The 16,253-nt window shown below is 46.6% G+C and overlaps 1 protein-coding gene across 1 annotated transcript in view; it reads right to left on the bottom strand.

The window, feature by feature from the left end:
- Window positions 1-16,253, bottom strand: part of Efcab6 (EF-hand calcium binding domain 6) — a 191,314-nt gene that overhangs the window by 61,414 nt on the left and 113,647 nt on the right. Inside the window, 1 exon segment of the mRNA XM_071609135.1 lies at window positions 8,655-8,751. Coding sequence (XP_071465236.1) covers window positions 8,655-8,751 — 97 coding nt within the window.

Here is a 16,253-nt window from a genome sequence, read left to right as displayed (position 1 = left end):
GCCTTCCACCCCCCAACAAGAGACGGCTCAGATGGGGTCACGGGCCTAACTGTAAAGCCCCAAATTAAAACACCTAAGAAATAACAGATGAAAAATATCAGAGAAAACCTGAGTGATAGGGGTTTGGCAGTAACTTTCAGAAAAATGTAATACATGAAGAATTGATGAGTCAGACTTCTCTAGAATTAAAGACTCTGCTCAGTGAAAGACACTGCCAAGAAACAAAAACCAAACCACACCCTGGGAGGAAGAATTTGGAACAGACCTTACCTAAGACAGGACTATTATCCAAAACAATTCAACTTGCAAAAGGGCTAAGCCCTGTTACGGTTTGGATGTGAGGTGTCCCTCAAAAGCTCAAGTGTGAGTCAGTGCATGAAAGGTCAGAGGAGACGTGATTGGGTGGTAAGAGCTTGTAAGAGCCTTGCCCCAATCAGGGAGTTAATCCCCTGATAGGATTAACTGGGTGATAACTGAAGTGGTGGGTGTGGCTGGAGGAGGTGGGAACTGAGGCGTGGCTTTGGGGTATACAGTTGTATCTGGAGAGTGGAGACCTCCTTCTCTGCTTCTGGATCACCATGAGCTGCTTCCCTCTGCCACAGTCTCCCACCATGATGCTCAGCCTCACCTCCAGCCCCCAGGAACGGAGCTGGCCTTCTGTGGACTAAGACCTCTGAAACCGTGAGCCCTCAAACCTCTCCTCCTCTGTGATGGTGATGGTTGGGTCCTTTACTCACAGTGGCGAAATAGCTGACTAAAACAGGACCTTCACACACACCTCACTGGAAAGACACGATAGATGACAAATAAGCACATGAAAAGATGCTCTACCTCACATGTCATCCAGGAAACGGAAATTCAAACAACAATAAGGTGCCACCTCATGCCTGTTAGAAGCCCTTATCCAGAACATGACCCCACTGGGATGTGACCAACAGGGAGTTGGGGGAGGGAGGTGTTTCAGGGACGAGGTGACCCAGCTGCTGGCCACACCAGCAGCCTGCTCACTGATTTGTGCTGTGAAAAATCTGCTTTATTGCTCATGGTGATCAACTCTACTGGTCTGTGAGGACCACGAGGCAAGGATCAGACTGATCTTGGTTAGCACTGAGTCTGGTGCATAGTCAGTCAGTACGTGCTGACTAAATCAGAGCATGGAAGGGCAAGGCTGGGCAGGTCCCTGGGGTTGGTTATCAGAGTCCCTGGGCTCCACAGGACAGCAGCAGCAGCACCTGGGGCAGAAGGCTGGTCTTTTCTGCGTAACAGGCAGACTATAGGGAGAGGAAGAGGAGCAGCAGTGTGTGGGAGGGAAAGGTGGCTTCCGAGAAAGGGGGCTCAGGACTGCACGAGCTGGCGGAAGGTGGGGAAGACGGAGGCTGGCAGCGTGTCCCCCTCTTCCCCAGCTGGTACACACTGGGTGTCTAGCCTAGATCCTGCTCCATGCTCCTGGGTCCACAAGGCAGCTCCAAAAGCTGGCTGGCTCAGTGGGCCATGCAGAGCTTTGTTCTGGAACTAGGTGGCCTGGCCAGCAGCATAGCCAGTCCATCCATTGAGGACAGGGTCTAGGAGAGGCGGTCCTGGTCATGTGAGGGACATAATGGACAGAACTTCATATTGGGCGCAGGCCCAGAAAGAGCAGACAGAAGGAAAACTAGGAGATGAAACGAATTGGAGACTTGGTCAAGATGATGTGAAAGTACTTTCATCGTGCAGTTTTAAAATACTTTTGAGAGTGAAGTTCCTGTGTCCTTGTGCCACATAAAATGGTGATTCCACGTCCTCTGTTTCAGAATGAACCTAGTTTTGTCCATTCCATTCTCGAATCCTGTAGGTAGAGCTAGCTGTCACTGTCACTGCCAGATGCACATCCTCAACTCAACGTCATAACCACAATCTGTGCGACTGTCATAGAGGCGTTTGCCCTATACGTGATTCCTATAATTTTGGCAAGATAGGAAGAGAGAGCTCTTTAAAGTGCATGTTTATAATTGTGCAAAATTAGGTATGACAGCTTCTCATACTTTTCATTTAAATTTTTAATTCTGATCAAGCCTGAAATAACACCATGAATTTCCCCGATGTAACTCCTACAATTACTCACCTTCCTAAGTGTCAGTTGACCTTGAAAGTGAGAATTTAGTTTAGAAACATCTCAAAGACTCAAGATGGCGCCCACCACTCGTCTACTTCTCCCCGAGGCAGAACCAGAACAGCAGCACTGAGGGCCACGCCTGGGGCTTGGCAGACGTCAGGCAAAGGAACTGCACCTACCGCAGCCACCACCTAGTCCTGCTCCAACTTTGGCAGATACCTCAATTTAAACAATGGGGGGACAAAAGCCCCCAACCAGTGACCTGTCCCCAGGTGGACACAGCTAGGAGTATCTGACATCCTGCTCCTAGATAGTCACCCTCACATTAACAGCAGAGAGAAAAACACAACCGTTGTGGACATCAGATAATGTTGAGGGTCCTTGACATTAGTCCCTCCCACCCCCTGCCAGATGGCACATCACTGTCAAGATGAGACGTGAGTGCCACTGAGGGGGAGCTGTGGTCCCAGCCCCAGCTTTCCACATGAAACACCAGAACTATTCCTGCGTCTACAGAGGCCCCAAACTGCAGGTTCTTTAATCACAAGTGGAAAAACCAGCATTGGAATCTCCTTTAAGTAACACAGTCAGTATCAACAGTGTCCATGCAAACCCTAGCACCTGACAGGAGGAGAAACCACAGAGGGCGCATCCCAAACACTCTTCTATGTCACACCTGCCCGAATTACCAGAGGGACCCCACTCTTGTGGTACTCTAATGCGGTTCACATTGTGTCGAAACCCACCCGTCACAGCCACAGGAGCCATAGGGAGATTACACTGTAATTGGAATCAATTCAACCCTACACGACAAACGACACCCCAAGACACAGTGTCAAGGGAAGGCCTTTGCATAAAAATGGAGAGAGATCCATCCCAAAGATGCATAAATAGCACAGAAACTCAAGAAATATGAAAAAACAAGGCAATATGACTCCTAAAGTTCATTTTTCTACAATAACAGATTCCATAGACATAGAAGTGAATGAAGTGCTGGAAAAAGAATAGTTTTTTAAAAGATTATTGAATTCCAAGAGAATACAGGTAAACACTTGAATGAATTAAGGAAGACGATGCAGGATATGAATGAGAAATTCAGTAAAAAAGATAGAAATTTTGAAAAAGAACCAAATAAATCTTGTAAATCAAAAGCTTAATAAGACAGATGAAAAACTCAGTTGAAAGCTTCCCAACCGACCAGGTCAAGCAAAAGAAAGAATATCAGAGCTTAAAGACAATTGTGATGAAATATTACATTCATACAAAAATAAAGGGGAAAAAAAGAAACAATGAGTGACACAGACTCACTGGGAACACCATAAAAGACACAATATTTCATAAATGGCATACAGACTGAAGGCACAGAAAACCTAGTCCATGACATAATAGAGGAAAATCACCCAAATCTTGGGAAAGACATGGACATTGAAGTACAGGAGGCATTCAGAACTCCAAATGGACACGGCAGAAAAGAACCTGTCCACAAGATATTAAATTGCCATGTTAACTGATAGGACAGAGAAAGAATATTAAAATCTGTAGGAGAGCACCAAGTCACATTCAAAGGCAGACCCATGAGACCAACAGAAGATTTTTCATTAGAGACCCCGAAGGCCAGGAGAGCATGGAATGATCTATTTCAGTCCTGAAAGAAAATGACCACCAACCAAGATTGTCCTACTCAGAACTGAAGGAGAAGTAGACGTCCAAGAGAAGCATGAACTAAGGAATCCATGGCCACCAGACCAGCACTAGGAAGACGCCCAGGAGAGGAAGGATGATCGTCACAGCTCATGAGACGGTAGACCTCACTGAAGAGTAGGCCTGCAAGTGAAAACCAGGGAATCATCAAACAGGAACAACGCAGACGCCACCAAACTCATCAAGAATGTTCAAAACAACCAGAAGAAACAAGAAAAGTTCAGGAACAACGCAGACCTTTCGATAATAACCGAATGCAAATGGTCTCATTCTCCAGTTCAAAGACTCAGGCTGAATGGATCATAAAACAAGGCACATCAATAGGCGCTGCAGAGAGACTCGCCTCACTGCAGACGGACACAGACTGAAAGTGAAAGGAGACAACACTCCATGCAAATGAAATCCCAAGTGAGCAGGGACAGCCAGGCTTGTCTCTGACAAAACAGCCTCCAAGACAAAAATGGGAAGAGACAAAAAGCTCAGGAACATCAACCGGGAAAAGTTCATCAAGAAAATCTAAGGATCCTAAATATATGTGCCGTGACTGCCAGACGTCGACTCTGATAAGGGAAAAGAGCAGGCCCAAATCTGATAATAGTGGGAGACCTCAATACTTCACTCCCACCAATAGACAAAAAATTAGCAAAGAAGCATCAGTTACATTGAACTGTAGATCAGAGGACTTGACAGACATGTTACAGGACTAACAGAATGTTTCATCTAACAGCTTCAGAATATACGTACTTTTAATTAGCATATGGAACTTTTTCCAAAATAGACCGTATTTCAGACTACAAAACAAGTCCAATAAATTCAAAAACTGAAATAATTGATTGCATCTTATCTGATCACAATAGAATTAAATTAGAAATCAACAGCCAGAGAAATTTCAGAAATTATACAGGGAGATTAGACCACACACTACTAACTGAACAGGTCACTGAAGAAGTGGGGGGAATTCAAGATTCCTTTAAACAATAGAAATGGGAGCACAGCATATCAGAACTTCTAGGACACAGAGAAAAAGCCCTACGATGGAAGTTTATAGCAATGAGTGCCTATAACAAAAAATATCTCAAGTAAACAATTTAACAATGCATCCCGAGGTCTCAGAAAAACAAGAACAAATCAAACCCCAAATCAGTAGAAGGAAAGAAATAATAAAAATTAGATCAGAAATAAGTGAAATAAAGACTGAAAGAACAGTACAAGGGAGCAACAAATCAGAGTTGGTTCTTTGAAAATAAAATTGACAAAACTTTAGTGAAACTAACCAAAAGAAAGATAGAGAAAACTCATATAAATAAAATTAGAGCTGAAAGGGGCTGGGGCTGTAGCCCTGTGGCAGAGCCTTGCCTGGCATGTGGGTTTGATCCTTTGCACTGTATGAAAATAAACAAATAAAATAAAGGCATGCTGTCGTTCATCTACAGCTACAAAATATTTTTTTAGAAAAATTAGAACTGGGGCTGGGGATGTGGCTCAAGCGGTAGCGCGCTCGCTTGGCATGCGTGCGGCCTGGGTTCGGTCCTCAGCACCACATACCAACAAAGATGTTGTGTCCACTGAGAACTAAAAAATAAATATTAAAAAAATTCTCTCTCTCTTTAAAAAAATAAAATAAAAAATTAAAAAAATGAAAATTAGAACTGAAAAAGGTGACATTACAGCTGATGGCACTGAAAGTAAATAAAAAAGGATTGTTAGGGAATATTTTGAAAAACAATCTATGCCAATAAATAAAAAAAAAGGTCTGGATCCTATGGTCTACCAAAATTGAACAAAGAGGATATAATAAACCAAATAGATAAATAACAAGTACTGAGATTGAAACAGTAACAAAAAGTTCTCACAAAAAGAAAAGGCCAGGACTGAATTTATTCATGGCTGAATTTTACCAGACTTTTAAAGAAGAATTATCACCAGTGCTCTTCAAACTATTTCATAAGTTAGAAACAGAATGGACCCTTCCAAAGTCATTCTACTAAGTCAGTATTACCCTGCTAACAAGCCCTGATAAAGACACAACAAAAGAAGGACATTATAGATTGATATCCCTGATAGCATGGATGCCAAAATTCCCAATAAAATACTCGCAAATCAAACTCATTAGCACATTAAAAAGATCCCACACCATGATTAAGTTGGTTTCATTTCAGGGATGCAAGGATGGTTTGACACGTGCAAATCAATGAACATAATATAGCACATAAAAGGAACTAAAGATAAAAAAAATCAAATGGTTATCTCAATAGATGCAGGAAAAGCCTTTGACATGATAAAAGCCCTGAATAAATTAGGTATAAAAAATCATACCTTAACATAATAAAGATAAACCCATAGCCAAAACAATACTGAATGAGCATTTCAGACTGAAAGCATTTCTTCTAAGATCAGGAACGAACGAGACAAGGGTGCTCATCTCACAATTCTTATTCAATACAGTACTAGAAATTTTAGCTTAAGCAATTAAGCAAGTGAAAGAAATAAAAGGGATACAAGCAGGAAAGACAGAGTCAAATTATTCCTGTTTTCTGGTGATATGGTTCTTTGTATAGAAAAAAATTCTAAAACTATAACAAAAGACTTTTAGAACTGATATGTAAATTCAGGAAAGTAGCAGGATACAAAAATCAACATATAAAAATAATAAGTTTTTCTATATAACCAATAATAAATTTGCTGAGAAAGAAATCAGTAATGTAATTTTGTTCACAATGGACCCCCCAAAACACACACACACACACACACACACACACACACACACCCCTAAGTAATAAACCTAACTAAAGATGTGAAAGACCTGTACATTGAAAATTACAAAACAAAGAAGAAAGAAACTGAAGACACTAGAAGGTGGAATGATAGCCCATGTTCATGGATTGGGGGAATTAGTATTGCTAAGATCACCACACTACCCAGGTGATCTACAGATCCAAAGTAGTCTCCCATCTAAGTACCAATGACATGAGCTAGGAAAAAACCAAAAACTAAAATTCACGTGGAATCACAAAAGACCCCGAATAGCCATAGTAATCCTGAGCCCAAAGAGTAGTGCTGAAGGCATCACATACTTGATTTCAAAACATACTGCAGAACCCTTGTAACAAAAACAGCATGGTGCTGGCCTGAAAATAGGTGTGGAGACTAATGGAATGAAATAGAGGACCAGAAATAAATCCATGCATCTTCAGTCAAATGATTCTTGACAAAGGTGCCCAAACCTACACTGGATAAAGAACAGCCTCTTCAGCAAATGGTGCTGGGAAAACTGGATATCCTCGTGGGAAAGACTGAAACTCTCCCTCTCACCGTGGATCAAACACCTTAATATAAGATGCGGAAATCTGAAACTACTAGAAGAAAACACAGGACACTTCAAGATCTCAGTATAGGCACTGGTTTCCTGGATGGGACTTCAATAGCTCAAGAAGCAAAAGCAGGAATTGAGAAATGGGCTGACATCCGATATAAGATCTTCTGCACAGCAAAGGAGACAGTCAGCAGAGTGAAGAGAGCGCCTGTAGACCAGCGAAGATCTGTGCCTGCTCTCATCTGACAGAGAAGTAATACCCAGAATATATAAAGAACTCAAAAATCAGGCAGGCGTGGCGCACACACCTGTAATCCCAGTGAATCAGGAGGCTGATGCAGGAGGATGGTGAGTTCAAAGCCAGCTTCAGCAACTTAGTGAGGCCCTAAGCAACTCAGCGAGAGTCTGTCTCTAAAAAAATATATAAAAAGGGCTGGGGATGTGGCTCAGTGGGTAAGCGCCCCTGGGTTTAATCCTCAGTACCAAGAACAAAATAACCAAAATCAACACCAACACAAACCTCCAAAACTTAACAAAAATAAGAATAATCCAGTGAAAAAATAGGAGAATGTCCTGAGTAGATTCTTCTCAAAAGACACACAAGTGAATAATAAATAAAAAAAATTTTTCAATATCTTTAGCTATCAGGGAAATGCAAATCAAAACTACACAGAGATTCCATCTCACCACAGTTAGGATGGCCATTACAAACAAACAAATAAACCAAAACTAGGGGATGCTGGATGCTGGATGTGGAGGAAGAATCCTTTTACCCTGTTGTTGGGAATGTAAATTAGTACGACCACTACGGAAAACAGTGTGGCATTTCCTCAAAAACAAACATAGCCACCAAATGATCCAGCTGGACTTCCCTGGGTCTACAGCCAAAGGAACTGAAGTCAGCATACAAAATGGTGCATGCATTTCCACATCTATTGCAGCACCGTTCACAAGAGGCAAGGAGTGGAGTCAGCCCAGGTGCCATCAACAGATATGGATAAAAATATGCTTTATGTACACAGTGGAGTACTATTCAGCCATTAAGAAGAATGAAATTGTAACATTTACAGGAAAAGGAATGGAACCAGAGGATATCAGGTAAAGCAAAACACATGCAGAAATACAAGTACTGCTTGTTTTCACTCCCTTGTGAGGATAAAGATAAATAAAAATTAAACCCACAATGAGCAAAACACAAAGATGACCTCAAAGTAAAAAAGGGACTACTTGGGACTATGAATGGGGCTGGTGGGAGGGTGGAGACAGGGGCAGGTGAGAGGGTGGAGACAGGGGCAGGTGAAGGGAGGGCAGGGAGGGCGGCATGACCAAGGCCCTGTACCTGCCTGTGTGGAAATGTCCCTGCGGAACCCGTTAACGGGTACGACTAATGCATGTCGATAATGGTAACAAAGAACACAAGAGCCAACAATCGGCCCACAAAGCTGTCCCCGTCTCAGTCTCAGTGGCTGACTCCAAACAGCCTGGCTCCCAGCAGCCCTGACACTGGGATCCATTTTCTTCCTTTTAAGGGAACAGTCGTCTTCTTACCTTAGACAAATCTGCCCATCTGTTTTTCGCTTTGATAACAAGATACTGATGAGCCTGTTCGCAGGCTAGTTCAGAATCCGCAACTTTCTGTTTGGTTCTTGAAAGAAAAAAAATAATAAATAACTGTGTTTAAATTTAATGGGCTCATGAATCTCCTGAGGGGTTCTCCTACCCCCTATCTGTTTCAAAGACACCATTAAAGTCTGTTATTTCACATCTGGTCTAACTTAATTCTTAAAATACAGTCGCATTTCCCCAGCTGCATGGTAGGGAAGTCTTCTTAAATTTTCTAAGTCCTTGTTTATTTTCAGATAAATGCTATTCAACTTTTTTTTTTTTCCTCTTCCCAGAGCACAAAACAAACAGGGCTCATTTCTTCTCGGGGAAGGAGGGAGCATCACACAACATTGAGTGTCTTAGGAGGAAAATAACCAAAACCTTTTCTTGTTTGTTTTTTTTGTTGTTTTTTTCTGGAATTTGCAAGTTGGAGGGAGAACGCTGTCAAAGCGGACAGAGGGGCCCGACCCGGATTGCGGCCTGGGCTCCGGCCTCTGCTGACTTCGCGGGGCAGGCTTCAGGACTGAGCGCCATCCAAACGCCTGCTCCTGTACTCACACAACGATGCTGTCTGCCTCACCTGGCCCCCGGGCCTGCCTGGATAGGTGGCGGAGACACTGTGGAGACGGTGCCTGAGGAACCTGGGTGTAAAGCCAATCTGGGGGCCCGCAGGTCCCGAGATCTGGGAGCGCACCTGGGTCTGCACTGGGCTCCGGCTGGCTCCCGCCCCCGGGGCCTCCCTTTGGCTCCCTCCTGAGGCCCCTGACCGCCGTGCTGCTCCCCACAGCGCTGGACCTCACCTGCTTTTCTGCGCCATCTCTCCAACTGCCTACCGGACCCCACAGTCACGGAATTCAAGGGTGGGAAAGGATCCAAAGCTCCACCGCAGTCCCCACCCCTGCTTTACCCCCAGAGCTGGGGAAGGTCGCGGGGCCTTGTCACACTTTTGCTGACAGGAACTTGAAGTCCTAGTGATGTCCTGCCTTCACTTCTCCATCTCCCCAGGGCCTGCTGCGCCCAGGTGCTCACCTGGACCTCCCCAGGGGGCTGTCTCGAAGCCCCCGGGGCACCGCTGCCTTGGCAAGCCAGGGCCTCCCACCTCTCACCCACCAAGCACTCGGCCAAGAGCCCCGCAGCTCCCGGGCCACACGGATCCGCTGGTCCTGAGTTGCCTGGCTCAAGCCAGGAGCCCCCCTGGGTTTCCCACCATTTCTCCCGGTTCTCACTTGGCGCCTGTGCCCCTCGAGAGGGAGTGGGGCTGGGGGGCCTCTTCCCGCCGTGGCCTGCTCCTTTCTCCTGGCTCATTAGGCCTCCTGATCACCAGCCCTTCAGCCACAGTACGCATGGTCATTCACTTGCCAGGCACTCGGGCCTGCAGACTTGGTGACCAGCACAAGGACAGTCCATGTCCTCAGGAGCTACCGCTGTGGCAGCCACCATTGGGGACAGACATGCTGAAATAAGCAGCTCAAATGACTTCAGACTCCGAGCACCTCAGGAGGGCAGGGCATGCTTCAGCAAGAGGGCGGAGGCTGCTCTCTGAGATGTCATGCCTATGTGACACCCAGGCCATGCCAGAGTCCTGGGGTGAGCTCTGCTTCCAGGGAAGACGGAGTAGGTACACGTCCCCCTCCCCCTCCCTCCCCTACAACAGAAAAACCCTGCACAGAGCACAGCATGGGACCTGAGGGCTGATGGAGGAGGAAATCTAAACTGAAGGACGACAGACATGAGTTTCTTGGGAGTCCGACTTCCCCGGATCCAGGCTCAGGTAAAAGAGCAGCCCAAACACTGCAACTGTGCGAGGTCGTGGGGGGAAAAGGTGCAAGACCACGTCTGACTTTCTGACCCGAGAGCCAGGCAGGGGGCCTGCAGCACAAAAGCTGTGTGGACCCATTACTCTCCTTAACGATCCTGGTCCTGGTCTAGAGGAAGCCCCGCCAGGACACTGTGCTTTCGTGGTGGGGCTCGCAGCCACACTGGCCCCGGAGGTTCTGAAAACTCTGGGTTCTTCTGCCAACCAGAGGAACGGGGGTCAAGGAGAGTCCGGGAGAGGTGTGTTATTTTTCCACCTCTCCTTCTCTCTTACCACGTTACCCTGAGGGTGGCCCAGTCATGGGAAGCGTAAACAGCCAGACAGGCTGAGGAGAGGGGACCAGAGATGATCCCACCTGGACCCCAGGGGCAGGGCAGGAAACGCACACAGGCAGCCCAGAAGCCAGCACCACACGAGAAAGGGGTCGAAGCCCCATGGTAAGGTACCCAGAGGAGACAGGAAGAGATGGTGCATACAGATATGTGGAAACTGTAGCTGAGTACTCTCCAAATTAGGCAAAAGACTTAAGTATGCAATTCAATAACATGCACATTTCATCCATCTCAGCGACTCCATGCTTAAACAGCATGCTCAGAGGGCTGAAACCTGAAAGTTTTGAAGGCGACCTGAGAGAACACCACGTGACCTGTAGGGGGCACCACCACTGTTCACAGGACTGCTCACCACAGCTGGCCAGGAGGCCAGAGGACAGTGGACAAGACTTTTTAAATGCCAGAACTGTCAATCCCAATATATCCAGCAAAAATACCTTCTAGGAATGAAAGAGAATAAAGGTACTCCCAGAGAAGGCAACTGAGACGACTTGTCTCCAGCAGACCTGTCCTCAGAGACGTGCTGAAGGGTGCTCCTCAGGGGAAGGAAAAGGTACAGAGAGGATCCGGAGCCTTAGAAATAGAGGAGGAGCGGCAGAGGTGATAAGGTCTGGTGACCACAACACACCATCTCTCCTCAGAGGGCCAAAGCACGGAAAGCAAAAATTGATAGGACTAGAAGAAGAAACAGAAAACTCCAGTTATTGTCATTGTCCTCGTTTAGTCATTGATTGATGAAGCAGACAGAAAGCCAGCAAGAATTCAGAGGACCCAGACAATCCTAGCAGCCAACTTGATTGATGTTTCCAGAACACTCTGCCCAACTCAAGCAGAGGACACCTTGTGCATTCTCCAGCTGGAGCACATCAGGGTCATAAAACAAACTTGTAAAAGGACTGAAGTCACCCAAAGCCTATTCCTTATCAATAACTGAATGAAACTAGAAATGAACAACAGAGAAGTATTCGGAAACTGTGCTAATGGTTTAAATTAAACAACAGTAATTCTAGATAATCCATGGACACAAAAGCATGCCTCAAGGAAACGAGAAAGTATTTCGAAATGAAGGAAGACAACAACTACAGCACATCCAAATTCGTGAAACGCAGCTGAATCGGTGCCCACAAGGAAACTTGCGGCATCAGGAGCTTATATGAGAAAAGAATGGACTAAAAAAATCTGAGTTTCCAACTTTAGAAAACAAAAAGAAGATAAAACTATATTCACAACAAGCAGAAAGAAGGAGCTAATAAAGATAAGACCACAAACCAGTGAAACTGAGAGCCGGAAAGCAACGGAGGAGGCTCGATGAAATGAGTAACTGGTTCTTTTAAAAGACCAATAAGATTGATGAATCTTAGCTAAAATGATAGGGAAAAATGGGAAGGTGCCACCTATCAGTATCAGTAATGAAAGCAGGACTATTCCTGAACACTCCACAGAGTTTAAAGCAATAATAAGGAATTACTATGAAGCATTTATTGCCCTTCGTTTGTCAACTTCGATGAACTGGACCAACGTCTTGAAGGACTAATTACCAAGGCTCACTCAGGAAGAAATATGAAAGACTCTATGGCTACTAAATAAACTGACTTATAGTTGAAAACTTCCCAACAAAGGTCACTTCAGGACTTGATGACTTTATTTGTGAATTCTAGAAAATGTTTAGGGAAATAAATGATACTACTTCTCTAGAAGCCAGAAACGAGATGAGGGGAATTCTTCTAGTGGTGTGATGCCGAAGCCAGGACTGCACTACTTACGACTGCTCTTCTTTCCTAGAGGTCATCCAAAGAATAAAAATGTTTGAAATTATTTTCTTTATAAAATAAAGGTCATTCTCTCCTGCAGTGACTGTGAGGGTCCACGGACCCGCCTACATGTCTGTTGTGCATCATAGGGTTTCAGCAATGTTGGTTTTGATTTTAACTTATCTATTTCATTATCCTAAAAATCTGTGATCATTGCTCGATTGTTCCAAACTAAGAAAAAGAGATCATGATAAGAAGGAACAAAAAATGATGGAATGGCCCGCAGGAGAGAGTATACCAAAGTGGGCCACCACCAGCTCGTGACCCTTCGGTTCTCTGGCTGTAGTGCCCAGGGTTTTACAGTGTCTTTCCAGAAAACAGTAATACCATCCACACAGTGTCTTAGTAGATTGTAGTGAACACTGTGAAAAATTCAGAGGCCTGACTTCATGCTTAACTGGCTAAGGGACAAGAGTGAGCAGGAAGCTTCACAATCAGGAGATGAAACAGAAGATGATGGCACAGACGGAGGGCGGCTCAGGCTGCGAGGGTGAGGCACACCCAGCACATAAGCCCAAGCTCCCGATGAACACATGATACATTTCTAAGGGCAAAAATTCTCATCGGCTGATCATTCAACAGCAAGGACTGGATCCTGCGATCCTTTGTGATAAGAAGCTGCACCGTCTCATTTTGTGAGGAGGACACGTGACAGCACTCGTTCAGCTTCTGTGATGTTCTTGCACCTGAAGGTACTTCATGGGGCTGTAAGTGGGCCAGCCGTCAGGGCGGATGTGTTTCAAACAGGGATTGGAAGGCGACGGATGAGGGGGGAATGAAGCGAGCATGGAGTGGCCCTTCTAATGGGTATTTATGAATCTAAACACAAAAACGCTTTGCGGTTTTGAAGTAAACAAGATGGCGGACCCTCTTCAACAAAGCTACATTTCCCAAGCGTTGTGTGTTGATGACGCAGGTGGAAGTGAGGGCGGGGAGGGCAGAGGGGCCCAGGGGAGAGGCCAGAAGGCTCCCTCCTCTGCCCACACCCGCCCACCTCCCCTGGGCCTGCGAAGATGTCTGCTCCAACCCAGTCCTTCACCGTGGAGTCAGGTGGAAGGCCTTCTTGCAGGCCTCAGGACGCCAAGCCCAGCACAGCACCTGGCCCTGGAGACTCGCTGAGGCAGCACCTGGCTTGGACTTCAGAACTATCGTTCCCCAACCCTGGAAGCCAAGCCAGGTCCCGCTGGGCTCAGCCTCTCCTGCTAGGTGCCATCCTCCACTCTGGATTTTTCTAGAGCACACTTGACAGCACATGAACCTCCCTGCCTGGTGACACTCTGCCTGGCACACCTGCCTCTGCCAGGGCCTCCCGCTCACCTCCCCTCCACACCCACCAGGCAGCCCCTCTCCCCCACATGCATCTGGCCTGGCCTCCCCAATGTGCTCAACTCCCACCTCGGATTTTCCAAGTGCTGTTCCCGGGCCTTGAATGACCTTTCCTCTGGCCTGCACCTGGGGGACTCCCACTCCCATTTCAAGACGAGTGAGATCTTCACGCCTGAGCACCTCAATAGCCCTCCTGCCCCCCCTCGGTTCCTGTGGCCCTTCAGTAATCCTGCAGTTCAGTGTAGCTCTTTATGTTTGTTCCTGTCTCACGTTCAACCGTGAGCCCCGTACACGGGAGCAGCTGGGTCCTATTCAAGGCATTTGCACCACCCCGCCCTGGGACAGCATCCCGCAGCATCCCACTCTTAGTAAACATCTAATTAAGGGACAAATAAATACAAATAAGGAGGTTAAGTCACTGGAAGGGGGAGATCACATTTTGTGATGGAATTTCCATGTTCTTTCTGCACACATCCTCCAGAAACTTCTTTGGAAAGATTTGTTTGTTCTGTGTCAATGTTGTGGGATCAAGCCTCAGATCAGAGCTCCTCGGAACCTGAGCGATCGGGTGCAGGTGTTCAGCTCACTTGTCACATGATCGTTTCACTTAGAAAGAGACTGCAGTCATTTTCTAGCCTTTTCTTTTTCTTTTTTTTTTTTAAGTATCAGTTAAAATAAACCCTAAGAATTCAAGAGGGGAAATTTAATGAAGTTCAAGACCAGAGGGCCTCCTGCAGCCTCGCCAAGTGTCAGCAGGCTGGCACAGTGGCCGTGGCTTATGGGTGCTCCCTTTGCTGGTCAGAAGGGTGTTTGCCTGAAGCCCCTGGGGCCAGGAGCACATCCACATTATGCTGGGTCGTCTTGTCAGGAAGCGCACCTTGCCGTCACCACACTTCAAAACACGAACATTATAACCACGGGTCAAGGAGGGGCTGCTCATCACACCTGTCAGCATTCAACAGGCCTCAGCAGGAGCTGCCTGTGACAGGTGCCGGGGGGGGGGGGGGGGCGCTGGGGGCCCCGCTATGCCTCAAGACACATGCATCTTGCAGAGAGGAGGCCGAGAGTACAGGGCACTGGGGCTCCGCGGAGCACTGAGGTGCTCCTGCTGGCCAGGGGTGAGGCTGTGCAGGGTGGGCAAGGATGGGGGCAGCACTGCTGTGAGGAGCTGAAGGTGTCCCTGCATCTCCTAAGGCAGTGGGCACGGCCAGCATCTCAGTCCTATCATGGCCTGTGGCTGCCCCACTCCCACCTTGGGCATGATTAACATCTGGAAGGGAGGAGACAGGAGCATCTACCAGGGAAAGAGCATCTGCAGGAAGGTGACCAGAGCCAATTCTTGTGTGGCCTTCCCTGGCCTGCCGCTGGCCCCGGGGAGGGGCTAAGTCTTTGGCAGCATTCAGAGTGCATAGGCGTCTCCCAAGCCGCATTCTTTCTCTCTCTTTTTTTTTTTTTTTTGGTGGGGGGCAGGACTGGAATTCAACTCAGGGGCACTCGACCACTGAGCCATATCCCCAGCCCTATATTGTATTTTATTTAGAGACAGGGTCTCACTGAGTTGCTTAGGGCCTCACTTTTGCTGAGGCTGGTTTTGAACTTGTGATCCTCCTGCCTCATCCTCTCCAGCCACTAGGGTTACAGGTGTGTGCCACCATGCCTGGCTCAAAGCCTCATTCTTATTTTTTTTTAAAATATCTTTTTAGTTGTAGATGGACACAATATCTCTATATTTATGTGGTGCTGAGGAGTGAACCCAGAGCCTCACACGTGTGAGGCAGGTGCTCTACCACCAAGCCACGGCCCCAGCCCTCAAAGCCTCATTCTTGAAAAGCTTAAAAAAAATACACATCTGATCTCAGATTAATTAATGCACAGAAAAGTAAGTGTAGGTATATACTGGAATGCCTCCAAAAAAAAAAAAATACTGGAGCTGGCACAGTGGCCCACGCCTGTAATCCCAGCAGGTTGGGAGGCTGAGGCAGGAGGATTGTGAGTTCCAAACCAACCTCAGCAACTTAGCAAGGCCCTGAGCAACTTAGCAAGACCCTGTCACTAAATAAAATATTAAAAAGGGCTGGGGATGTGGCTCAGTGGTTAAGCATCCCTAGGTTCATTCAATTCCCCGTCCAAATAGAAATACCGGAAAGATGCCCTGTGAACATAAATGATGCCCCGGAGGAGGGTCGGTGGCTGTGTGTTCTGCTCACTGTATGTTGACACACGCCTTGTTGCAGCTGCTGGCCAAGCCCAGGTGCAA

The sequence above is a fragment of the Marmota flaviventris genome, chromosome 3 (genome assembly GCF_047511675.1).
Source record: "Marmota flaviventris isolate mMarFla1 chromosome 3, mMarFla1.hap1, whole genome shotgun sequence".
NCBI classification, from domain to species: Eukaryota; Metazoa; Chordata; class Mammalia; order Rodentia; family Sciuridae; genus Marmota; species Marmota flaviventris.
This window is presented reverse-complemented; position numbering and strand designations above follow the sequence as displayed.